General features: G+C 43.4%; 1 protein-coding gene across 2 annotated transcripts in view; it reads right to left on the bottom strand.

The window, feature by feature from the left end:
* Positions 1-27,098, bottom strand: part of GSK3B (glycogen synthase kinase 3 beta) — a 702,432-nt gene that overhangs the window by 136,184 nt on the left and 539,150 nt on the right. For both annotated transcript variants that reach the window (XM_085621049.1, XM_085621050.1), the window contains exon 8: positions 14,362-14,457. In XM_085621049.1, coding sequence (XP_085477175.1) covers positions 14,362-14,457 — 96 coding nt within the window. The remainder of the gene's footprint in view (positions 1-14,361; positions 14,458-27,098) is intronic.

Here is a 27,098-nt window from a genome sequence, read left to right as displayed (position 1 = left end):
GAGTCATTAATCTGCAGGATTAAAATATCAACTTTTAGTTGATGAAAGCAGTTTGGGTGTGACAGCACTTACAACAGGCACCAGGAAGGTCAAGAGTCCCTGGACCATGACCAGAAAAATGAATTTAACCACCAGCAAAGTCACAGGAAGTGTTAAGTCTAGGAAGATTCCAACAGGTCCTGAATCAATGTGGGTGACATTCTCCAACTGATTTTATGAAACCCCAGGGAAGATCGAAGTTTAGATTGTTCAGGACCTCACAACCGACTTCACAGATGGGTACTTCAGAGCACTGGGAGATTCGGCAATGGAGCAGACTCGCCCTTCTTGATGTTCGAAGACAGCATTTGTGTGTAGGCATTCCTTGATTGCAGAGTCAAAAACCAATTTTAGTACTTGCTGGAGAGATCCGTACTTTGCTTCCTCTAATAGCCAGGTGCATACAGTAAGATGGGTTGCCCCTTCTGAATTTACAAGGGTACGTCCAAAGCTAGGGGCACATGATCTCCTCATGATCGCCTCATGTGATGGTCATGCAGCTCTGCTGCCACTCCAGAGATCAATCCAGTGTAGCGCAGGTGAAACATTGAGTTCCATTTCCCAAACAAAAATGTTGACCCCAAGCAATTACAGGGGTAGGGAAGATTTCACAGTTGCCAGGAAACTGCAGATTCATCAAACGGGAAGAGACAACTGGTTTTATGCAGACAGTGGAGGTGATTATGTGAATATTTCAATGTCTGAGTTGAACAATGACGTCTTCACACAGGAAATTACTATCTTGTAACATCTAATCACACAATCAGGTACACATGTGAAATGAATACACACACCGGCAAACTTCAAGCATGACCCGGACGTAATGGAGGTAAAGGGCCAAAATATGGGAGGCAGAGACAAATTGACTTGGAGAAAGCTGGTAGGCCATAAAACCAGGGGGGGTGCAGATAAAAAGGCCTGTATCCCAATAGTAGATTAATGCTGCCAAAACTGTCATTCTCTCATAATCTGGGAAAAGAGGACTGTAGTCTGTCACAAAACAGAACTCTGAGCAGTCCCTCAATATCAGAGCCTGATACTGTTGTCCCAAAATGATATACTAGTAGTACTAACATTGGGCCTGCATGAATGATGAGCTCACTTGGGCAAAAATGTCCAGGGCTGTCGCAAACACTTATGAGAAAAGTGTCATACAGGAGAGGTGTGGTCTAGTGGCGACCAGGAGACTAATCTCACCTCATTCTAATCTCATATTTTGCACTATCTACAAGATAATGGAAATCCCAACTCAATGGCACTTTGCCTTCCTTGTCAAATGAGCTACAACCACTGCCGTCACTTTCGTGAACACGTGAGTGGCAAATGTAAGGCTCAAGGGGAGAACAGCAAAGATAAAAGGACTCTTGGTCTACCGTGAACCGGAGGCAACACCTGTGAACAGGCAGGACAGGGATGTGAAAATAAGCTTCCAGCAAGTTCAGCAATACCATCCAGCCTCCTGTTGTGGGTCCAGGGCAAACGGGACTTGAGCGAGCATGAGCATTTTGAGTTTGTCCTTTTTCAGGAAGCGATTGAGAAGGCACAGATCTAAAATCTGCAGATCTATTAGCCGAAGAGGCAGGTCTTGAGGGCCTTCCTGAAGGTGTTCAGGGATGTCTGCCGGCAGTTCGTTCCAGGTCTTGGCTGCAATGTGAGAGAAGGATCTTCCGCCTGCTCTGAATCTGTGGATGTGGGGGGTTTCGGCCAGTGCGAGGTTGGAAGATTGGAGGTTCCTTTTGGGTACGTGGAAGTTGATTCTATCGTTTGGTATTTGGGTCCGTTGTTGTGTAGGCATGAGGGAGGATTTTGAAGGGAACTCTTTTCTCCACAGGGAGCCAATGGAGTCTTCGTAGGTGTTGGCTGATATGTTGGTGCCGGGGGATGCCGAGGCAGAGTCTGGCGGCAGTGTTCTGTATTGTCTGGAGTTTGCGGAGTAGGGACTTGTTGATGCCGGCGTAGAGCGCGTTCCCATAGTCCAGTCTGCTGGTGGTGGGTGACTGTCTTCCTTGACTCAGGTGGGATCCATTTGAAGGTCTTGCGGAGGATGCAGAGAATGTTGAAGCAGCTGGATGAGACGGCGTTGACCTGTCGGTTCATGGTGAGTGATGAGTCGAGTATGATGCCGAGGTTTTTGGTGTGGTCTGAGGGAGTAGGTCGGATTCAGAGGGCGGTCGGCCACCAGGTGCTGTCCCATGCTGAGGGGGTGGTTCTAAGGATGAGGACTACTGTCTTCTCAGCGTTGAGATTCAGGCAGCTGTTGATCATCCAGAGTTAAACAAACAGGGGTAACCCTATAACCCAAGGAACCTGGGCTTCATCAATATATAAGAACAATGGTTCCGTAGGGAGAAAAAATTATTTACAATAGAAATAAATCAATTAAACAAAACAACACAGCAAAAGATGATCTAACAGATAATTAATCCTTAAGCAATGAATAATTATTCAAAAAACATAATTTATTTTTTGTATTTCAAGTGAATTTTAAATCATTCATCAACTCCTTTGAATATGTACAAAAAATCAAAAAGGCTGTATATACAATGATATTTACAAAAAAACGACGCAGTGACAAAGTGAATAAAGTGACTTGATATGATAGTGAAAATGTGAATATTTACAATATATGTATGTGATTATCAATAAAATACATAGAAAGTTTTGCAAAGATTTTTTGCAAAAGAGTCCGCAGCTGAATTCTGGTTAGGTAGTGATCCTTGTAAGGCACTGGTCCTAGTTTTTCGTGTATACAAGGAGTTCCGATTAGTACTGGACTGTGGAACCGTCAACGTTTCGACCCTATACCACCAGTTGTTCTATACAATCATAGCGGGTCTTCATCAGGACATGGGAGGTGTATAACAGCCTACATGAAAAGAATTTGGATCAGTTTCTTAGCTGTGTTAAAGATCTAAAAACAGGGAAGAAAAGAATTTTCCCAACAACTCACCTAATAGTAGGTGATATGGCAAATGTCCAGCAGTGTGACGTAGTTGCCGCTCACTTTCAGTCAGAAGAGACTACCTAATGACATGTGTGCACATTAGTAAGCATATGATAAATGTAGAGCTCAATTATATCACATTAGGGACATGTAAACATAATTTAATTTACCAGTGTTGTAGAAGATCTAAGTTCGTCTTCTCCTAGTTATTTGGTCATTTTCTTCTTTTTAATTCAGATTAATGAGCCAGGTTTGAATCACTAAAGCCATAAACGCAGATAAGGGTACTCAGAATGATGAACGGATAGCTTAAATTAGGTATCAATGGAGATTTGTGGCCCACGTAATGGCTCACCTGACTTCCAGGTAGATACTCTGCTTTGCGGGAGGCACGGTTATCAGGATGCGATTTCGACTAGAAGAAACCATATATAACCCACATTAAATACCACTGACCTCATGTTGTCTGTAGCTATTTCAAAAACACCCAACTGTTAAGTCATGGTCTGTCCTAATTCCCTGCGTTGGCAAATTACCATGTGATCCTGTTGGAGAGAGAAGATTCAACCCCATCGGTGCATACGCGAACTAGGTAATGTGTAATCAATCCTAAAAACATTTCTAAAGGTTCCAGCGATGAAACAAAACAATCGATACATAAAAGCACCAGGCATAGTATAATCGATCAAACAGCCATGTCTGCCGGTTCTAGCTACTCTATATCTCAAAAAAAACAAATCGGTCAACGATAAAAATTAACTACTCTACGCATCACCCACAACTCCTGAAGTAGCTACTTTATGTTGTGGTTCAACGGCCAGTCCGTCTACAGCAAAACACCGGCTCGAATCCGGAGCGTGCAGCAGCTAAATAGTAGCTGTTCAAAGATATGGCTCTCTAAATGACCGAACGGTCGAATTGGGAATTGCTAAACTTGTTACAAGGATTACTCAAAAAGCACTTCTAATCCGAACAAATTATTTGTGTAATAACCCTGAAAAAAAATTTCTTTGAGGGTTCTAGCGAGCGGTGCATAAGAGCACCCAGCAGTATAAACTCGATCACATAAACATTTCTGAAGGATCTTGTTATTTAGTGTCCGATAAGCTTATCAGCCGTCATTTAGACGATAACTAACACCTGCTTAACAAGCGTCCCACATCTATCCTTAAAGAAAACTCATACCTGATATGTGAATATATTCTTAGTCTCGGGCAATCTGTCCGGAACACGCCACCAGCTCGAGTGCAGAGCGTGCAGCAGCTAAATAGTTGCTGTTCATAGATGTAGAAACAGGACTATCTCGAAGCCCAATCGATCGGGTTAAAAAATGCCAGATCTGTTAAAATGTTAGGCTGCATGGAAATTAGGTCGAACGGGGCCATGATTTGATTAATCAGACTTGTATTTATAGTCTGGCCCAAGTATTTGCGCAAACTGATAACATTTAATAAAAATCAGCTTACGAACATTTCATTACAATGTGAAAATCAAAACAACATCTTTTTACATGCCTGAACGAAATCAAAATCATTGGTCGAACCAACAATACAATAGATTTTTTGAAAAAACAAATATTTGGAAAAACATCGTATTGCCATCAGTTGTTCTAGATAGTGCACATAGTAGTGGATCATAAGTTTCCCTCAGCCAATTCGAATGGACGAGTTTGAATATAGTATATAGGCATATAGTAGTTTCAATGAGATGAAGCACACGTGATGTTATTATATGAGGATTCTTCAACTTTGCGTCACACCTTGGTGACTGGAAAAACAAATGACGGCCATGGTGTATAACTTATAAAATATTATCAGTAGACTAACATGTTCGTCCCTGTTAGTATGTTACCAAGATGAAATAACCATAGTATGAAGATGGTGTCATTAAATCTGTATTTTCAAATGTACATCGAGTCTTTAGACCAGGACTGAGAATGGGTACAATAATCATGACATGAAACTATGGATAGTTGTCAAAGAACCCACAAACTTATAGACAGGCGAAGTGGTAATCTATAACTACCTAAAGCATAACATTCCCAGTTGTTTATTAGTCTCCTCATTTTCATTGAGCCCTGTCTTTACCGAATCCAGAGAGTGGATCCATCTGCACTCCTTATAATTCAGCATGGAATGAATGTTACCACCCCTCGGATGCAGCCGCACCCTCTCAATTACAGTCCATCTCATACTGTCTGGTGGATGGTTGAGGTTTAGGAAATGGTCCACTAGGGGTGCCCCTAGTGTTCTGCATTTAATCCTACTCATGTGTTGCAAGATTCTACACTTGATTTTTTGTGTAGTTTGCCCTACATATACTTTATCGCATGGGCAGTAAATTGCATAAATAACGTTGTTACTATTACAATTCGTAAATGTTGGTCGCGTGTAGCTTTTTGTACCATACAAAAACACCATGCCCTCTATCGATGAGACACAAGCCTTACAGTTTCCGCATTTTTTATGGCCCAAAATCGGTGGCAATGCTAGTTGCGAGCGTAAGTCTGGTTTAGGGGGACTATGAAGGTAGGCACTAACCACTGTATCTTTTACACTCTTGCCACGCTTGAAAGCAAATAATGGTAATTCTGTTGTCCCAATTTCTGTAGCTACCAGATTCCAATATTTAACAATTGTTTTTTTGATGGATTGGCTGTCTGGGTTGAAGGTGGTGACACAGACCATTCTATCACTCGTCTTTTCACTTTTTTTGGTCTCTAGTAGAGTCTCTCGTGGGCAGTACCAGGCTCTTTTTTTGGCACGTTTCAAGAGGGTGCTAGGGTAACCTCTGTCTCTTAGCCTTTTAGTTAGAACTGTCGCTTCAGCAAAGTAATCTGTTCTCTGTGTGCAATTCCGACGCAGTCTAAGGAATTGCCCATAGGGCAAGTTATCACGGAGACTACGGGGATGGTTGGAGTTATAACTAAGGAGAGCATTTCTCTCAATCGGTTTTCTATACAATCCTGTATAGAGTACCCCATCAGTCGTTTTCACATTGAGGTCTAGGAAGCTTATAGTTTCACTGTTTTCACTCATTGTGAATTTTATGTCGTTGGATCTTCCATTTAGCCATTCAAAAAATGACTTAAGGGTCGTAATTGAACCAGTCCAGATCATAAAGACATCATCAATATATCTTTTCCATATACTGATGCTGTCTCTATACGGATTATTCTCACCATATAGAAAGGCCCACTCGAAATGATTCATGTACAGATTTGCCAGGGACGGCGCATAGATATAGAGTAGCTAGAACCGGCAGACATGGCTGTTTGATCGATTATATTATGCCTGGTGCTTTTATGTATCGATTGTTTTGTTTCATCGCTGGAACCTTTAGAAATGTTTTTAGGATTGATTACACATTACCTAGTTCGCGTATGCACCGATGGGGTTGAATCTTCTCTCTCCAACAGGATCACATGGTAATTTGCCAACGCAGGGAATTAGGACAGACCATGACTTAACAGTTGGGTGTTTTTGAAATAGCTACAGACAACATGAGGTCAGTGGTATTTAATGTGGGTTATATATGGTTTCTTCTAGTCGAAATCGCATCCTGATAACCGTGCCTCCCGCAAAGCAGAGTATCTACCTGGAAGTCAGGTGAGCCATTACGTGGGCCACAAATATCCATTGATACCTAATTTAAGCTATCCGTTCATCATTCTGAGTACCCTTATCTGCGTTTATGTCTTTAGTGATTCAAACCTGGCTCATTAATCTGAATTAAAAAGAAGAAAATGACCAAATAACTAGGAGAAGACGAACTTAGATCTTCTACAACACTGGTAAATTAAATTATGTTTACATGTCCCTAATGTGATATAATTGAGCTCTACATTTATCATATGCTTACTAATGTGCACACATGTCATTAGGTAGTCTCTTCTGACTGAAAGTAAGCGGCAACTACGTCACACTGCTGGACATTTGCCATATCACCTACTATTAGGTGAGTTGTTGGGAAAATTCTTTTCTTCCCTGTTTTTAGATCTTTAACACAGCTAAGAAACTGATCCAAATTCTTTTCATGTAGGCTGTTATACACCTCCCATGTCCTGATGAAGACCCGCTATGATTGTATAGAACAACTGGTGGTATAGGGTCGAAACGTTGACGGTTCCACAGTCCAGTACTAATCGGAACTCCTTGTATACACGAAAAACTAGGACCAGTGCCTTACAAGGATCACTACCTAACCAGAATTCAGCTGCGGACTCTTTTGCAAAAAATCTTTGCAAAACTTTCTATGTATTTTATTGATAATCACATACATATATTGTAAATATTCACATTTTCACTATCACATCAAGTCACTTTATTCACTTTGTCACTGCGTCGTTTTTTTGTAAATATCATTGTATATACAGCCTTTTTGATTTTTTGTACATATTCAAAGGAGTTGATAAATGATTTAAAATTCACTTGAAATACAAAAAATAAATTATTATGTTTTTTGAATAATTATTTATTGCTTAAGGATTAATTATCTGTTAGATCATCTTTTGCTGTGTTGTTTTGTTTAATTGATTTATTTCTATTGTAAATAATTTTTTCTCCCTACGGAACCATTGTTCTTATATATTGATGAAGCCCAGGTTCCTTGGGTTATAGGGTTACCCCTGTTTGTTTAACTCTTGTCCTGTGCAAGCGCTGGCTTGCGAGGGTTGTTCTTTTACAAATTCATTTTGAATAAAATATGTCAGATACTCTTTCATATACTGAAGAATACATAGCGAAACTTATAGCTGAACAAGGAGTATCAAATGCTTTTGGAGTAGAATTATCAGCTATTAACACAACATTAAATGACAAATTGACAAAATTGGAACGCCTGGAAAAGAAGTTAGTACGAACTCGACTACATGGACATTTCCTGACTAAATATTTACAGGCCAATATTATCCCCAAAGGTCTTCAAGTCCGAAACGAACCCGCCATTTTCATTGACATTCCTAAATTTAGAGAAGGTTTTAGCTTCATTTCCAACAACTGCTCCAGATACTGGATGGTACTTGGAGTTGAAACTGCTTTGGAATACTCAAAAAAACTTATCCAAGAAATTAATGATCTCAAAAGGGAAATAGTGAGTGACAACACTTTAACAAACGCCAAAGAAGCTTTGGAAAAGGCTGAGAAAACACTTGCCGAATTCCATACCTTCACACTACAGAGAAAGTCAGACAAATTACAGAAGGATATACAAAATTATGATAAAAAGATAACATATCCTTATATCTCAGACGATTATTATCAGCAGGATAATCAAGGTTTCTATACGAACCGTAGCAGACAGGGACCACGAAGGTTTACCAACTTGTCCAATTCCTCCTTTGGAAGTAATTCTGAAGGAGAAAGTGAGCAAGCTTCGACAAGTACAACACCAAGACCACAAGGTCCTCAACAACAGTCTTTTTTAGGGGACGCACCATGGAGTTCCAACAGAGGGAGGGGCTTTCAAAGGCAGAGAGGTTGGTATCGCGGCAGGGGCGGGAACCAACAGGCCTACACCCAGAGGGGAAATCAGAATCCCCCACCCCAAAGAGGCAACCAACAAGTGAGATTCTACGACCAGGGGAACCATGGGGAAATTTCAACAAGACGCCAGACATATCGATGGTAATACCGACTCTCCCTAATACAACGTCCGACTCTTTACTTTCTGAGAATTCTAATTTGACCTTGCTATTGACAAATGTTTCCTCCAGAGATGACAACATCCGAGACGATCCGATTCCCAATAGTATCCAAAGGGAACCGGTGGCGGCAAATGTGAGCAATCCAATTATTAATCTTTCTAAATATGCTTTATCGCAAGAAGAAAATAATATTCTTTCAAAAGGGCTATCATTTGTGCCCACTCAGAGAACCGATCCCTTTATGGTAAAACTTGAATTGATGCAGTTTTTCAGAAAGGTCCGCTTAAAGTACTTTTTTGCACAAAGAGAACCTTGTGTTCGATCTATTGCAGCAACACCTTTCAAACCTGATTCGGTTTTTACACCAGTTATACAAACTATGAGCCAAAAAATTGTAGCTTTTGAACAAATTGTTACACATGAAGTGTTGTCCACATTGGACAAACCTAGATTTGTCCCCTATAACATCCCATTGAGTGAAAAATTGGCCCTACAGTCCCTAAAGAACAACGACCAAATAATTATTAAAGCTGCGGATAAAGGGGGTTCAATTGTAATACAAAATCGAAGTGATTACATAGACGAGATCCAAAGACAACTCAATGACCGGGATAGTTATCAACCAATCACAAAAGACCCTACTTCCGAAATTAAAATTCTGATTGACTCGTTACTGGTACAGGCACTTGAATCAGGTTTCCTGAGTATCCCTGAGTCGAAATTTCTCACCCAAACTAACCCGAGAATTCCAACAATTTATACTCTACCTAAGGTCCATAAGAATCTTGATAAGCCACCAGGACGCCCAATTGTATCGGGTTGTGGCTCCATATTGGAACCTTTAAACCGATACATTGATTACTTCCTACAGCCATTTGTGATTGCCACCAAATCCTATGTTCGGGATTCAACTCAAATGATCCAGTTCATAGAGAATCATCCATTTGATAAGGAAAAACAACTCTTGGTAACCCTTGATGTGTCCTCTTTGTACACGAGCATCCCACAACAAGAGGCACTTGCCGTAGTACAGGAGGTACTTGATACAAGACCTACTCCCCATAGAATCCCCACTGACTTTTTAATAGCAATGTTGGACATCGCAATGACAAAAAATTACTTTGTATTCCAAAATCAATACTTTTTCCAATGCATGGGCGTTGCGATGGGCGCGAGCTATGCGCCGTCCCTGGCAAATCTGTACATGAATCATTTCGAGTGGGCCTTTCTATATGGTGAGAATAATCCGTATAGAGACAGCATCAGTATATGGAAAAGATATATTGACGATGTCTTTATGATCTGGACTGGTTCAATTACGACCCTTAAGTCATTTTTTGAATGGCTAAATGGAAGATCCAACGACATAAAATTCACAATGAGTGAAAACAGTGAAACTATAAGCTTCCTAGACCTCAATGTGAAAACGACTGATGGGGTACTCTATACAGGATTGTATAGAAAACCGATTGAGAGAAATGCTCTCCTTAGTTATAACTCCAACCATCCCCGTAGTCTCCGTGATAACTTGCCCTATGGGCAATTCCTTAGACTGCGTCGGAATTGCACACAGAGAACAGATTACTTTGCTGAAGCGACAGTTCTAACTAAAAGGCTAAAAGACAGAGGTTACCCTAGCACCCTCTTGAAACGTGCCAAAAAAAGAGCCTGGTACTGCCCACGAGAGACTCTACTAGAGACCAAAAAAAGTGAAAAGACGAGTGATAGAATGGTCTGTGTCACCACCTTCAACCCAGACAGCCAATCCATCAAAAAAACAATTGTTAAATATTGGAATCTGGTAGCTACAGAAATTGGGACAACAGAATTACCATTATTTGCTTTCAAGCGTGGCAAGAGTGTAAAAGATACAGTGGTTAGTGCCTACCTTCATAGTCCCCCTAAACCAGACTTACGCTCGCAACTAGCATTGCCACCGATTTTGGGCCATAAAAAATGCGGAAACTGTAAGGCTTGTGTCTCATCGATAGAGGGCATGGTGTTTTTGTATGGTACAAAAAGCTACACGCGACCAACATTTACGAATTGTAATAGAAACAACGTTATTTATGCAATTTACTGCCCATGCGATAAAGTATATGTAGGGCAAGCTACACAAAAAATCAAGTGTAGAATCTTGCAACACATGAGTAGGATTAAATGCAGAACACTAGGGGCACCCCTAGTGGACCATTTCCTAAACCTCAACCATCCACCAGACAGTATGAGATGGACTGTAATTGAGAGGGTGCGGCTGCATCCGAGGGGTGGTAACATTCATTCCATGCTGAATTATAAGGAGTGCAGATGGATCCACTCTCTGGATTCGGTAAAGACAGGGCTCAATGAAAATGAGGAGACTAATAAACAACTGGGAATGTTATGCTTTAGGTAGTTATAGATTACCACTTCGCCTGTCTATAAGTTTGTGGGTTCTTTGACAACTATCCATAGTTTCATGTCATGATTATTGTACCGATTCTCAGTCCTGGTCTAAAGACTCGATGTACATTTGAAAATACAGATTTAATGACACCATCTTCATACTATGGTTATTCCATCTTGGTAACATACTAACAGGGACGAACATGTTAGTCTACTGATAATATTTTATAAGTTATACACCATGGCCGTCATTTGTTTTTCCAGTCACCAAGGTGTGACGCAAAGTTGAAGAATCCTCATATAATAACATCACGTGTGCTTCATCTCATTGAAACTACTATATGCCTATATACTATATTCAAACTCGTCCATTCGAATTGGCTGAGGGAAACTTATGATCCACTACTATGTGCGCTATCTAGAACAACTGATGGCAATACGATGTTTTTCCAAATATTTGTTTTTTCAAAAAATCTATTGTATTGTTGGTTCGACCAATGATTTTGATTTCGTTCAGGCATGTAAAAAGATGTTGTTTTGATTTTCACATTGTAATGAAATGTTCGTAAGCTGATTTTTATTAAATGTTATCAGTTTGCGCAAATACTTGGGCCAGACTATAAATACAAGTCTGATTAATCAAATCATGGCCCCGTTCGACCTAATTTCCATGCAGCCTAACATTTTAACAGATCTGGCATTTTTTAACCCGATCGATTGGGCTTCGAGATAGTCCTGTTTCTACATCTATGAACAGCAACTATTTAGCTGCTGCACGCTCTGCACTCGAGCTGGTGGCGTGTTCCGGACAGATTGCCCGAGACTAAGAATATATTCACATATCAGGTATGAGTTTTCTTTAAGGATAGATGTGGGACGCTTGTTAAGCAGGTGTTAGTTATCGTCTAAATGACGGCTGATAAGCTTATCGGACACTAAATAACAAGATCCTTCAGAAATGTTTATGTGATCGAGTTTATACTGCTGGGTGCTCTTATGCACCGCTCGCTAGAACCCTCAAAGAAAATTTTTTTCAGGGTTATTACACAAATAATTTGTTCGGATTAGAAGTGCTTTTTGAGTAATCCTTGTAACAAGTTTAGCAATTCCCAATTCGACCGTTCGGTCATTTAGAGAGCCATATCTTTGAACAGCTACTATTTAGCTGCTGCACGCTCCGGATTCGAGCCGGTGTTTTGCTGTAGACGGACTGGCCGTTGAACCACAACATAAAGTAGCTACTTCAAGAGTTGTGGGTGATGCGTAGAGTAGTTAATTTTTATCGTTGACCGATTTGTTTTTTTTGAGATATAGAGTAGCTAGAACCGGCAGACATGGCTTTTTGATCGATTATACTATGCCTGGTGCTTTTATGTATCGATTGTTTTGTTTCATCGCTGGAACCTTTAGAAATGTTTTTAGGATTGATTACACATTACCTAGTTCGCGTATGCACCGATGGGGTTGAATCTTCTCTCTCCAACAGGATCACATGGTAATTTGCCAACGCAGGGAATTAGGACAGACCATGACTTAACAGTTGGGTGTTTTTGAAATAGCTACAGACAACATGAGGTCAGTGGTATTTAATGTGGGTTATATATGGTTTCTTCTAGTCGAAATCGCATCCTGATAACCGTGCCTCCCGCAAAGCAGAGTATCTACCTGGAAGTCAGGTGAGCCATTACGTGGGCCACAAATCTCCATTGATACCTAATTTAAGCTATCCGTTCATCATTCTGAGTACCCTTATCTGCGTTTATGTCTTTAGTGATTCAAACCTGGCTCATTAATCTGAATTAAAAAGAAGAAAATGACCAAATAACTAGGAGAAGACGAACTTAGATCTTCTACAACACTGGTAAATTAAATTATGTTTACATGTCCCTAATGTGATATAATTGAGCTCTACATTTATCATATGCTTACTAATGTGCACACGTCATTAGGTAGTCTCTTCTGACTGAAAGTGAGCGGCAACTACGTCACACTGCTGGACATTTGCCATATCACCTACTATTAGGTGAGTTGTTGGGAAAATTCTTTTCTTCCCTGTTTTTAGATCTTTAACACAGCTAAGAAACTGATCCAAATTCTTTTCATGTAGGCTGTTATACACCTCCCATGTCCTGATGAAGACCCGCTATGATTGTATAGAACAACTGGTGGTATAGGGTCGAAACGTTGACGGTTCCACAGTCCAGTACTAATCGGAACTCCTTGTATACACGAAAAACTAGGACCAGTGCCTTACAAGGATCACTACCTAACCAGAATTCAGCTGCGGACTCTTTTGCAAAAAATCTTTGCAAAACTTTCTATGTATTTTATTGATAATCACATACATATATTGTAAATATTCACATTTTCACTATCACATCAAGTCACTTTATTCACTTTGTCACTGCGTCGTTTTTTTGTAAATATCATTGTATATACAGCCTTTTTGATTTTTTGTACATATTCAAAGGAGTTGATGAATGATTTAAAATTCACTTGAAATACAAAAAATAAATTATTATGTTTTTTGAATAATTATTCATTGCTTAAGGATTAATTATCTGTTAGATCATCTTTTGCTGTGTTGTTTTGTTTAATTGATTTATTTCTATTGTAAATAATTTTTTCTCCCTACGGAACCATTGTTCTTATATGTTGATCATCCAGGCTGCTACGTCTTGCATTCTTTTCTGGAAGTGGAGTTTGGCGGTGGTGGGTCTTTGGTGAGGGGGGAGGATGAGCTGGGTGTCGTCGGCGTAGGATACAATGTTGAGGCCGTGTTGTTGTACGATGGCTGTGAGGGGAGCCATTTAGATGTTGAAGAGGGTCGGGCTCCGGGATGACCCCTGTGGGACTCCCCAGGTGAGTTTCGTGGGATCAGAGAGAAAGGGTGGTAGTCCTTTGGCTTCATCCGGTGAGGAAAGATTGGATTCAATCCAGGGCTGTTCCTTGTATGCTGGCGTCATGGAGTCTGGTAACTAGTGTGCGGTGGGAGACGGTGTCGAATGCCGCTGATCGAGTAGGATGAGGGCTGCGGAGTGGCTTTGGTCCAGGACAGTGCGGATGTCGTCTGTGGCGGCAAGCAGGGCGGACTTGGTGCTGTGGTTGCTTTGGAATCCAGATTGGGATGGGTCGAGGACTGCGTTATCTCCAGGTCCATTCTTGTCTACATATACGCCAATTTCAAGCACACTTCTTACATGCATACATCTTCTAGTGTGTTGTTTACACTGTTAGTCACTATCTAACTGATGTATAACTACACATTAATTTATATTACAAGACCACCCGTCTACGGACTGTTACACCCTGGTTTGCAGCACTCTCTGTACTGTATACACGCACTTACCTTAGTCCAGGGATGTGCCTTGATTTGAGGGAATTTGAATTCAGTGTAGTTTGGGTTCATTTCTCTTATTTGCTCCCTTGTTGGTGTTCCCAAGACCTAGAGGAAGAATACATTTGCCATTAGCAAACAGAGGAAGTAAGCAACTTAGTTTGCATAAGTTTCCTTATGTGACAGGTTACCTTCCCAACTGATGGCATTCTTTTAGCTATCACAAGTAAAACATCAATATCTTTCAGGAGAAATAAAAATACAATGTAAAGTTATTTTCTTGGCAAGAAAAAAAAAACACCCGAGCATTGAGATTTAGGGTTGACCAGTATACAAAGAAGAAAAAAAACACATACGGTGCATGGACAGCTAATATCCAATGAGAGCAGACGCCTTGTGTAAAAAACCAAAAATGAACACGGACTTTTGTGGCTAGGCACCCAGGATTGTCTTTAGGTAAAAGGATGCTGTGAGCTAAAAGAGGGCCACCATACAATACCAGAGGACAAGCAAGATGAACTGTTTAGAACTTGCCTAACACTAGTAGAGCATTCATAATGGGAAATCAAGCAAGGTCTCATGCAAATGGATCTTGGCCTTTATATACCACAGGCTTTTTCAGCCGTGAGTACATGCTAATGTGAGGCAGAAAGCTTTCGTGGTCTATGCACATTGCAGATGCCTTTTTAGCAGGAAAAATCCCATACCGCTCAGTCATGAGTCCCACTCACAGATTCCCAAAGGTGCAGACTACCACCACTTATGTGTAGATCTAAATCCTGGCCATCAATTATTGTTTTCAGAGGCAGTAACTAGAAAACAAAAGGCCAGTAACTCATCAAGAACCTCCAAAGACGGCTAAAGCAAAACTAAATACACTGATGAAGGAATGATCATCGATCAAGAGAGCAATTGGCTCACTTAAAGACAGCACAATGAGAAGGGAAATTGATTAGGTCTGAAATCGTGGCATTCATATCCATGCATCAGACAGGACACTGGGTGCAACAGAAAATCATCTTGAACTTAATTGAGGACCCAGCAGGGAACAAGAACTCTGCAACATGCAGTAAAAGAGCAACTGACTTGGAGAAAGGAGTAGACATGATAATGTCTGTTTTTAACAGGCCCTGAAGATGGAACAGAAGTCCTTCAGTTTTTATCTTTTTTCATCACTACAGCATGATTTGGCCCTTCCACTGGAATTTCACAGAGCACACAGGATCAGATTTCGGCCCACCAAAAACATGACAAACCAATACAAATTAGTACCGGTCTTGCTAGACATCAACAATTGCAGCTGGTCATCTCAATATCCAAGAACCACAAGATATTCATGAGTGACTCTTCAAAAGAAACAGCAATGAATCACAGTAAGTTGGTGCTGAGGCTGTGCCTCAAAAAATAGAGTATTAGGTATGGACTGTTGGAAGCAGATGATGCAGATTACAGGGAATTGCAAGACCAAGGAAAACTGACCGAAGCTTGAAACAGTATTTAGTTTCTTTTGCTGATCGGACAACAGACACTTCTGCTTCAAATTTCCATCCAATGATAAACACTGTAGAGCCAGAACTCCCAAGTACCTCACGGGCACCAGAAAATGACATTGTGACAGAACGAACAGCTTGAATCTTTATATGAGACAGTGGAATGGCAGGAAAAAGTCTAAAGAAGTACAGCAACACACAAAACGACATCACAGCTGAAACTGGAGGCAGTGCACTTGTAACTCCGTCCAGATCACCTAGACTAGTTTACTTGACTGGATTTTTTAAAATTATTGTAGGTGAAACTGATACTCTACGATACACAGTACAAAATGTATAGAACAATTAGTATGGGAGGGTTCTAGCTAAAATGTTTAACGTAAAGCAAACCTCTCCTAAGAGAACTGACTGGTAATGTTTCCCCCTCCTGTTGTCACTATACATAGTAGTAGACCCAAAGTGACCATATCTGCAGAGCTGCTTGGCCCACACGGTGAAGAGTGGTGGAACTTTTAATCTGCTCAAGTAAAGAGTTTGATAACAAATGTTTTCACTGCCTTATAAGCTTTCGGTGCCTGCTCTTCAGACATCACCAATGAATTACCATCTTTTTTCTCATCATTCCCATCTGTCCATCTCTACTCCTTCCCCCTGGCCTGGCAGCCCCACAATGGCAAGACCAGAGGAATATTTAAAGCTTGGTTTGAAGATCATTTGATGGTTTTGGAGGGGGGATGAGGGGGTCACTATAGCCAGGAGACCAGGAATACTCGCTCATGTGTGAATGGCCAGAGCACATGCACTGGTTATTTTCCGACCTCACACGTGTTACTTGAAATTTCTTTCTGCAAGCTATTGGAGGGTGCACTATTCGACCATGCACAGGTGATATTGAGCAAAACCAAGGGGCTAATATCACTGTCTGTGAAGCTGTGGAGAATGAACTTATTTAATAATAGATAGCCATAAGGAAACAACACATGTCACATTCACAACTAACTGGCTTTTTAGCCAGTAACAAGGGCTTGGCTGTGTCTGCACAAATCCTGTGAGCAGCCAGAAAAGCTTACATAAGAGGTGATATGAGGGACACACCCACACAACACAAACTAAGCACAGGCAAACAGGCACAGCTAAAATCCCAAATCCAAAACCAGATGATAAAACAAAACACCCACAACTACAGTGTGTAGATGGAGTGATCCCTGACTTAACTGAATCTTAAGAAAAAGTTACTTCCATCCAGTAACAATCGATTTGGTGGATACTATATGTAATTGAATATTTCTTAGCTTTTAAATGTCCTAGGTAATCAGACAGGATCGGGAAACGTTTACAATACTTCTTTGACTCCAGTAGGTGGTGTTGGCTTCATGATGGGACCGGAAATAGCATCACAGTAACGTCACAAGACCCATAAAGTGCACACTGTCTTACAGACATCTGTTTCCCATCCGTTTTCTCTGCACCAAGAAAGCGAGTAGGATGAGAATGACACCAATTCTGATAAGGCACAGTGCCACTAACTCAGAACCTTTTTAAGTCGAGCCTAGAGCAGCGCGCATGCGCCGTTTTGAGGCTTTTAGTAATGGGCTTCAGAAAGTTCACCACGCGCTCGTGCGTGTGCTTTTCTCCCTGGCTATTGGGCTTTGTGTGCGTCTTTCTAAGAAAGACAGCACGCAATTGGGCAAAGGCGGGTGCATGTCCCGCCTTTGCTCCGCCCACAGCCTATTGCTTACGGTCTATTGCTTACGGTTACCCGCACAGGCCACATCTGTTTTCAATTATCATGCCCAGACACTGGCGCGATAATTGAAAACAGATCGCTCGCTGTGGCGCACAGACCACTCATTTTGTTTCGTCTTCGAAATATTGCAAGACGTAGATTAGGTTTTCTTGTCTCGACCAAGACCGGCGTGTCCCGCTCCCTGTCATTTCAGCTTTGATCGCTCCGGAGACGGGCATGCTTTGCTCAATTCATACAGGATAGCGTTTTACTTGGGAAAACATAGCTTCGTGGTTATTAATACAAAAATGAAAGTAAAGCATCAAGCATGCCTGAGTGCTCTTCTCTTGAGATTTATTTTCATTTAATACCACCTCAGACTTTGTAAAACTCAAATGAACTTCTTCCCACGTAGTTTTAAGTTATGTTAGCGTCGCGTCCAGTTCAATACAACAGAACAGCGCCTTCCAACACTCGCATGACTGCGGGCACAGCTTTCCATCACCAGGGTCGGTCAAGCAGCACAAGTGACCACACACAGACGGGGCAGGTGTGCTGTCTCGGGCTATTTATCATTGCCTCCTCTTGCTACCAACTCTGGCAGCCTGTATGATGGGGGCAAGGTGACAAGGTGTATGTGTAGAGAGCTTCAGAGGGACACTCAGTTACGAAATCTGCAGGTCCCTTAAAAATATCCATAGTAGTCACCTCTCTTACCACCGCGGCATAGAATACCTCTGTGGTCACAGTCTTCCTCCCAGTCACTTCTGCAAGCCCAGCATCCCCTCCCATGGACCCTAGCAGACGTGGCCCGAGCCGCCGTATTGCCCCAAAGTGCGGGAAGAAACATGACCCACACATGCCACAGAACCCACCACTGTAACAAAATGATGGCGCCCTCCTGCAGACTGTGGCAAGGGGCCCCTGACACTCCTGTCTTACAGAATGATTAGGATTTAGTCTGAATAGGGACAGCATCCCCTAGGACACATACTTGCAGTGTCACTGCCTGGAAACGCTTTTGTGATAAGGGGTGGGGTTGATGTGCTGTCTTTATGGGGATGGGGTTGCTGGGAGAGCCCCTCTGAAACAGCACTGGAGTCCCCCACCACCTCCTCCCCCAGTGCAGGAAGATAGTGGCCAGGCGCGAGGAGGAGGAGCAGCACGGGCTTCATTGACTGTCCGTGGATGCAGGGAGCGCAGACTGGGCTGGACACGCTCAAAGCTGGACACCGGCGTCCAGAGGGGACACGACGTTGCCCGGCCAGTCTGCGCTGCAAGCATCTGAAGAGCGCCTGAAACGTTGTGCAATCTCATAACAAGAATTAAACTTTTACAAAGATCCCAGCGCAGGGAGCCGTAACCAGGAATGCTGTGCGGCGGTCCAGGAGAGTAGCCGGGAGCTCCACTGGCGCATACGCACACTGGCTCTGCTGCGGGCATAGATTCGCTGCACGGACAGGCTCGCTGCACCGGAGCTCCCGACGTAACCTCTTTATACACGAGTATAAATGACCAAGATGGTCTTAAAGCAGTAGAACATTTCCTTAAGAGAAGTCCTCTAAAATTATATGAACATAGAAAGATGTTTATTTGTATGATACAATATTGTTGAGAGAGCAATTTCGTTTGGTTCAAGAAAGATATTTCAGCAGATTCGTGGGGTTGTCCTGGGGGCCTGCTTTTCCCCCACTTACGTGTGCCTACACATGGGCACAAAGGAGACTGCAGAGAACTTTGTTGCCAGGATGAATTGCAATTCAGCTAACCTTAAGGTTGCATCACAAATGAGCACACAAACGGTTTTCAACAAAATTGAATCCAGATTTACACGGAAAAAACAGTCGGTAATTCGGTGCTCCATGCCAGTAGCTTCCATCCTCTACATTTATTTATTAGCATCCTGTGTTGTGAAATGCCTAGGTTAAAAAGAATTTGTCGCTGTGAGGAAGATTAAAAAACGGCCCAACTTGACTCTAAAAAAAGAAAAAAGATTTCTATACAGTGGATTTTCTACCCATGCGATTGATCAGGCTATATTAAAACAAGCATTGGCATAGCCAATAGGTCTCGCCTTTGGGACCTTACAGGTGCTTAATTTTCAAGCACAATATCCTTGGTGCAACAACATCAACTGTTGCAAGGCTAAACACTTATAAGGTCCCAAAGGCGAGACCTATTGGCTATGCCAATGCTTGTTAATTACTATGATGAGACGACCATCCCTCGAGGGGGGGGATCAGAGAGGTATCTGTAGGTAGACAACCCACAAAAAAGAATGTTACTTTCCCTACAAGTATATGTTCGTAGCCTGTATTTCTTTAGATTCAGGTGCTCTGCATACTTCTGCCATCTAGTGCTGGGTTAGGATGCTGCAAGTTGTATTTGTTCTAAGAAATCTTTTCCAGTCAAGGCTACCCTGTAACTCCTCTCTTAGTTGGCAATGTGCATGGGAACAGACTCCATTATTAGATTATTTTTCTCCGCCATCTGGTTTGGATGCGGATCGACTGTGCTCCTGGACTCGAAATATTACACATTGGTTGCTTCGGGCCTGCATGGTAAAGCTTCGATTCCCACAATCGGCAGAAACAATTCATCGGCATTCGGGTTCCTCGCTCTGTCTAGGAGAACAGGGCACGCAAAATGTCCATCCCATCTTACTTCTGAATCCAAGCAGTAATGCTTTTCAAAGCTATAGCGGGATCCTCCGGTTGCAGCCTTACAAAGTTTAACCACTGGGACTCTCCTTGTGGGAGCAGAGGTTGATTATTTTGCCCTGATGGAGCTGGCTGGTATGTCTTACTTTTGTACCAAAGCATAACATCTTAGTTCACAAGAAAATCCACCTTGATAAGGTCCTCTTCTGCACTGCTTTACCCATCCCATTGCCTGCGTATCCTATGAATAGCAGGCCATCAATACGAAGGTACTTTGTGCAGGCAATGTATACACTGACTGCCCCTTTTAGGTTTAAGTCTGCATCCTCACCTCCTCGGTGGGATGTGGTGGGGATAAAAGGATGGAAGTCCACTGGATTGACTCAGAAGGGAAAGAAGAGCTTTCAAGGGATTTGCACAGTTAGTGGCACACCAAGTAACAAATCTGCTCCACCTCTAGAATACAATCTTGGTGGAATCACAGCAAGCAGACAAAATAACTTCTACCGCTGGAAGCTGTAATGAGCTCAGATGTCCTCGCTCAGTCTCCAGGTATGACTGGGAGAGGAGCTAGGCCTTGAAAGAAAGTAAGTGGGTGGACACAGGCAGAGGTTCAGGAGGTCTGCATACCTTCTCAATCTCAGTCAATCTGGGGCGATGAAGACTACTTCGGCCCAGTCTTGACTAATCTTCCTCAGAAACCGAAGAGGAAACACCGAATGATGTGGAAAACTCCACTGCAATCGAAACGCACCCCTGAAGGCTCCCTGCAACAGATACTGGAGGACACAGGACTGTGGGCTACGCCTGGTGCAGCAAATGGTGAAGAGATTTACCAGAGAGGCGCCCCACCAGGCGAAAATGAATGGACCACTTCTGGATGGAGGCGCTACTCGTGGTCAGCATGGTGACGTTGGTCCGGATGGTAAGAAAGCCCACCAGATGATTGGCTACCAGTCAGAATCCATGCTGGTGCTCTCAAGACCAAAGCCTCAGTGGTGCTTGACTCCTCTATCCCTGCTTATTGAAGTACCACATCGTAGTTGTGTTCTCAGTCAAGATCTGGATGGATTACCTGTGAAAAGACGGCAAGAATCCCTTAGGCGTCAACCGAATCACGCTCAGTTCGAGTAGGTTTATGTACATAAACTGTTCTGAAGATTAAAGGCCTCTGATTGCAAGTTCCTCCAGGTGAGCCACACCCCCCCGCCTAGATTGGAGGCAACCCATGCAGGCGCACTATAAACACTGCCTGCATAGGCACCACTAAAGAGCCCTCATGTGCCAGTGTGCATATGTGACAAGGAGGATCCAAGAAGCCAGCAGATCTAGCAGTCATAAGACCATCAGGACTGGAACCCAAACCCCATTCCAAAACACTGGAATCATGACCTAAATGTCCCAGACCCTCTGAGAAGGAGGGATGATTCGGAGTGATGTATCCAGCGCTGCCCCTTGGAACTGAAGGCTTTGAGAGGTCTCCAGTTGAGATTTGGGCACATTGATAGAAAAGCCCAGATCAAACCGCAGGGATGCCGAGGACTGCAAACAACATAACACTGTGATGACCTGGCGTTAAAGCAGCCAGACGTCCAGGTATGGGAATACCAGGATTGCTGACTGACAGTTATTTGATTCACTGTTGACTGGAGCAGTAGGGAAGGATCCATGAGAAAATTTCGAAGAGCAAGCAATCTGGAGAACCAGACTCTTCGGGGAGGGCTGGACCAACAAAAAGGGTGGACAACCCAATGCGGACCTATAACATCTGCCCACTAGCCTGCTTACCACTGGAGAAGCAGGCTTCACCCACATAGCCAGCACAGGGTCCTAATGCCTAGTTAAAAAGCATAAGAGCTTTCTAGAACTGACGGGATGGCTGCAGCACCTCTGCTAGAATATTAGCCTTGGCTTCTACGGTTGGAAGGGGTAATTCCAAGATTTCATCATAACCACAATATGGTAGGAAGCTACTTTGGGAGGAAGGGGCTGCAAAGGGCCCTCCAACTTCCAATAAGGGGTTGTTTTGATGCCACTACTAACTCTCAGGGCCTGAAAATCGGAGTCCATGACTAGAGTGAAGGAAAGTACCCCTTTTTTCATGGCTACCCCCCAGTTTTTCCCGGTCACGATGCACTTTTGACTTGGTGTGCCCTGGGTCCCTGCAAATCAGGTTCCCATGGCCTGTGCTCTTTCCCAAAACTGTACCTTTGTACCCACAATTGGCACGTCTGGCCACAGGTAAACCCCTTGTAAAAGGTACTATGGGTACAAAGGGCACTGTGACCAGGGAAAGCCTCTAAGGGCTGCAGCACCTATTGTGCCACCCTTAGAGGCCCTGCACGTTAACACCCACATGCTGCCATTGCAGGCAGCGCATTTTGGTGCAGAGAAAAGTGAAGAGTTGACATGGCACATGCACCAGCCCTCAGATGAGGGTACAGTGGCATGAGCCCTATGCCCCTCCAGTGCCGAAGTCCATTCTTAGACATTGTAAGTGTAATAAAGCCATAAAGAGTATATGGTTTGTGAGTTGGCTATTACGAACTCCACAGCTCCATAATGGCATCACTAAAACCTGAGAAGTTAGGTAGCAAACATCGCAGCACACTAAATCCACACTAAAATGTTCTCAAAGGGCATCTTAGAGATGGCTCCTGGAAAACGACCAGCCCTGGTGTGGTTCCAGACAGGTTTCTGAACCCCTGGGTAGAGAGCATCCGCTCTCTGGGTCCAGAAACAAAGGTCATCATGGGCAGAGGTGTCATGCCTCCTCCCTCAGGATGGGCTGGGTTCAAGAGCGGGAAGCTTCAAAGGCCTGCCACCTTTGTAAGCTGTCCCTGCCTTTTGCTGCCCCCAGCAACTGGCTTCCACCGGCTCTGCCCCCTACTTTGAGCAGGAGCATCGCCTTAAAAACCAAGCTAGAGGGAGAGGTGTGCCCACCTTTGCCAACCCCAACCCCTCAGGTCGGGGAGGCCAGGTGAAGCATATCTCAGTCCCCTCCATCTTGAAGATGAGAGTACCCAGCCAATTACAGAGAGGCTTATTTTGGGAGTTTGGCATAATAGGGGGGTGTACCCACCCCAAGGAAGGGACCCATAGGTCCCGACCTGCACACCCCTTTAACGCTCCTAAATATAGGATTTAGGGGCAACCCTGAACCTTGTCTCCTCAGATTTGAGGAAGAAAGAAGGTTCATAGAGACATCCTGAACCAGAAAGAAGAGGACACCAACTGCTTTGGCTCTGCCCTACCAGCCTGTCCAGTGTCCGTCCTGCCTACAGCCAAGAACCTGATGTGTCCAGCAGTACCCACAGAGGACCTATCCTGCAACCATATTACAGACTGTCTCCTGTGAGCACCCGATTTGCTTAAGCAAAGACTCACCCACAGAATCAGGATCCCAGCGGCTCCACGATTCTGTACCACTCAGCACCCAACGCCCACAACCCGACTTAGAGAGGCCCAACACTACGTGGAGGTCCCCAAGCACTCCCGACCTGGTATCTGGTGATCCCCAACCTCCCTCAAGACAACACCTGGAGCCTCAACCTGAAGACCCCTCCCCACCTCCAACAGGAGCTGGTAAGAACACCGGATGCCAGAAGACACCCCTGCACACAACGTCCCATGGTCTTCGGTGGCCTGAAGGTGTCCAGGCATCCCCCAAGAACCTAACTTACCTCTTTAGCTGGTGGTCACTTTCAGGAAGTTTCTTTGTCCGAGCCAGCAGCCTCTTTGCCAAGCAAGAGGTCTCCAATGGAAACCACAGGGTCCCCGATGTCCTTTGGGCAGCCTGGACCCGGTCGCTCGTGCCGCTGGTGTTGCAGCTGCTGTGCTGATTATTAGCCCCTGCAGTGCTAATCATAACCCCAGAAGCTTTGCTCCCACAACCGAGTGGCCTGCTCATAAGCAGTCCCTAACCGAAGGCCCCCTTAACCCCATTGGCTAACATTGGGCCCCTGCACTCTGCACCCAGCCGCCCAATGCCCCTGGTGGTGCAACTGGAGTGCCTACCTAGACCATGGGGACTCTTGGTCCTAACCCCCAAAACTCCCACTCGTAAGATGTTTACTTACCGGTGAAACCGATAACTGTTTTTCTTCCATAGGAACCCATGTTATGAGTGTTTGTACCGAAAATGTTCGATGTGTTGAATTGATGTTTGTATGGAGAAAGAGTAACTAAACTGCAAAGCTTTAGAAGTCTTACTGTGTATTGTGAGATTCCTTGGTGTGGTATCTAGGCATACCACCCCAAGTAATCGATGTAGTCTGAAAGTCATCAAAAAGCATTCTAAAAGTAATAATTATGTAATTTAAACTGTTTTTTAAAACCATACCAACCTGTAATGCTTACAACTGAATTCCAGATAGCATTTCTGAGTAAAGGTTTACAATTTAAAGTACATTTTACCTATCATTACCAAGTCCTGCTTGGTTCTAGAAATAAAATACAAGTATACCTTTTAATACTTACCCAATTGGTCTGGATTCTGTCTCTGAGTGTGTGCAATCAGTCATTGAGTGAGTGAATACAATAAATGCTTAACACCCTCTGGATTAGCCGAACTGGTTGCCCACACTACCACAAAGAGAGCTGTTCGTAATTACCACATTTAGCCTCTGCTATAACTCTGGGGACTCTGTGCACACTATACCTTACTTTGGTATAGTATATACAGAGGCAGCTTTCTACACAGGGGATCAGTCTTAACATCATCATCCACTTTGATGTCCTCCAGGAGGTCTGAATCAATGACAAATAAAGACTAGACAGTCTCTCTAGTCAGCCTTGATGGAACAGACTGGGCCTCTCAATCAATAGTGCAACCTCCCTTTTTAACCTCACTGGGGTGGCATTATTCAGGCAAAGGGTGATTGACTAATGAGACCTGTATCGCCGGATTGAGTCAGCAGCACCACTATCAGCGGTGGGGAGTTGGGTGGGGCTGGCGTCGGTGGGGATGGCTACAGTGTCTGCACTGTAAGTTGAGACAGGAACCAGGCCAACAGTGCCAAGGGAAGACCTGAAACCAAAGTCTGCCAACCCACAGGGTATAAAGGCGGGGGGAGGAATTTCCAGGTAAGCCAGAGGAACCTGTGGCCCTAGAGTTGGACCCTGAGAAGGTTAGGCTCCAGAGTAAGGTCCAATGACATCGACAGGGCAGCACCTTTAGAAAGAACTATCTCTACCAGACGGCAACTACGCAGGGGACGGAGACCGTTTCAAAAACTTACCTCATGAAGGATGCCTGTAATGTTCCCTCTGCCTCGATTTATGCTTTTGCCACTGTCATCTCAACAACTTCGAGGATGGTGAGTCTGATAACTTTGAATGAAGTCGCGACTTGAGCCTGGCCTAGTGATCATTCGGAGCCTTCGTAATTAAGAATATTGCACCCTTTTCTTTTATTGCCTTAGTATGCCTGCACAAGCATGTCACATAACACTGTGTTGTAGTCTGATCCAAGGTACCAAAACTAAATGTTATAAGGGTCAGTAATTGACTCCCATAGTCCATACAGGATTTGAAATCTGCACTTTTGAAGTGGGGAGGGGGATAAAATGGACATTATGCACCACTACAAAAAAGGTTAAATCAAATCCAACTAGAAACGTCAAGAGCAAGCTCTGAAACCATTTATATTGAGAAGCCACAGAAAAAAGGGAACTCCCATCAGTGTAACAGGGTGGGAACTTTATGGCTCCAGTAATGTCACTCGGGCATCGTTTTTGGTGGCTGTCACAGAGCCAGCCCCACCTACCAGCATCAAAGAACTTTCACAAATGTTTCTGCATCCAGTGTGACACCGGGATATTTAAATGGTGAGAATTCTGCATGTAGAAGTATCCATGAGAATGTCCTTCTTGCATCTGAGCTGGCAAATGCCTTATTATAAATAAAGTAGACACACCATGAACACATGGAGAAGGCAGATTGCAATTTCTTCTGGCAGGTCGATCACCAGATGGCTATCAGTTATACAAGGAATTCCTAACAGTCAGGGTAACTCACAAATGGATCCAGTTCTGATTACAAGGAATTTTGCAAACATCCAACTGCCCACCTTATGTCAGGCGACAAGAGACACACCTGAGGGGAGTATTAGAAAAGAGGAAATTCAATCAGAGATGGAAGTAGTGTCTACGAGTATTCCCCGAGTAAACTAATTCATCTCCTATGGAAGTGCATAGTGATACCTATAGGACAGCTGCCCTGTCTTTAGATGTTGAAAAACCATTTAAGAGAAATATTAATTCTATAGACTGGTGAGCAGGTACAGGATCGGGCCTAATGGCAAAAGTAGAGTGGCTATAGACCAACCCTGATGCTAGAACTAACTATGGTGGCTTCCTACCTCAGCATTACTAGTAAAAGAAGTAGCAGACAGGTCAGCCTCTCTTCTTTCTAATAGTGCTCGAACTAGTAGGCACAGCTATATATTCCTGGATGAAGAAAGCACTATGACACAAGCTAGAACAAAAAAGATTAATATATCCAGAATTTTTAGGTCCAGCCTAGCGCAGCGCGCATGCGCTGAAATAGGAAAACAACCTCTTGGAATCACTCTGGACTTTTCACACGCTTGTGCTTTTTTTTTTTAGCATTTTTTCTATTGGGCTTTGCGTGCATCTTTCTAAAAAGACAGCACGCAATTGGGCAAAGGCGGGTGCATGTCCCACCTTTCCCAGGAAATGTATCCGCCCACAGCCTACGGCTTGCGGTTACGAGCAGGGGCACCATCTGTTCAGGGTCATGTCACCATCTGTTTTTAATTAGCGTGTTCGCCGCGCTGCTGTGCTCACTCGCCCCCACTTCTCTCTCGTACCATTCTTTTTAACCAACCCTCCCGCCACATGCACACGCACA

Source organism: Triturus cristatus, chromosome 8, assembly GCF_964204655.1.
Source record: "Triturus cristatus chromosome 8, aTriCri1.1, whole genome shotgun sequence".
Classification (NCBI taxonomy): Eukaryota; Metazoa; Chordata; class Amphibia; order Caudata; family Salamandridae; genus Triturus; species Triturus cristatus.
This window is presented reverse-complemented; position numbering and strand designations above follow the sequence as displayed.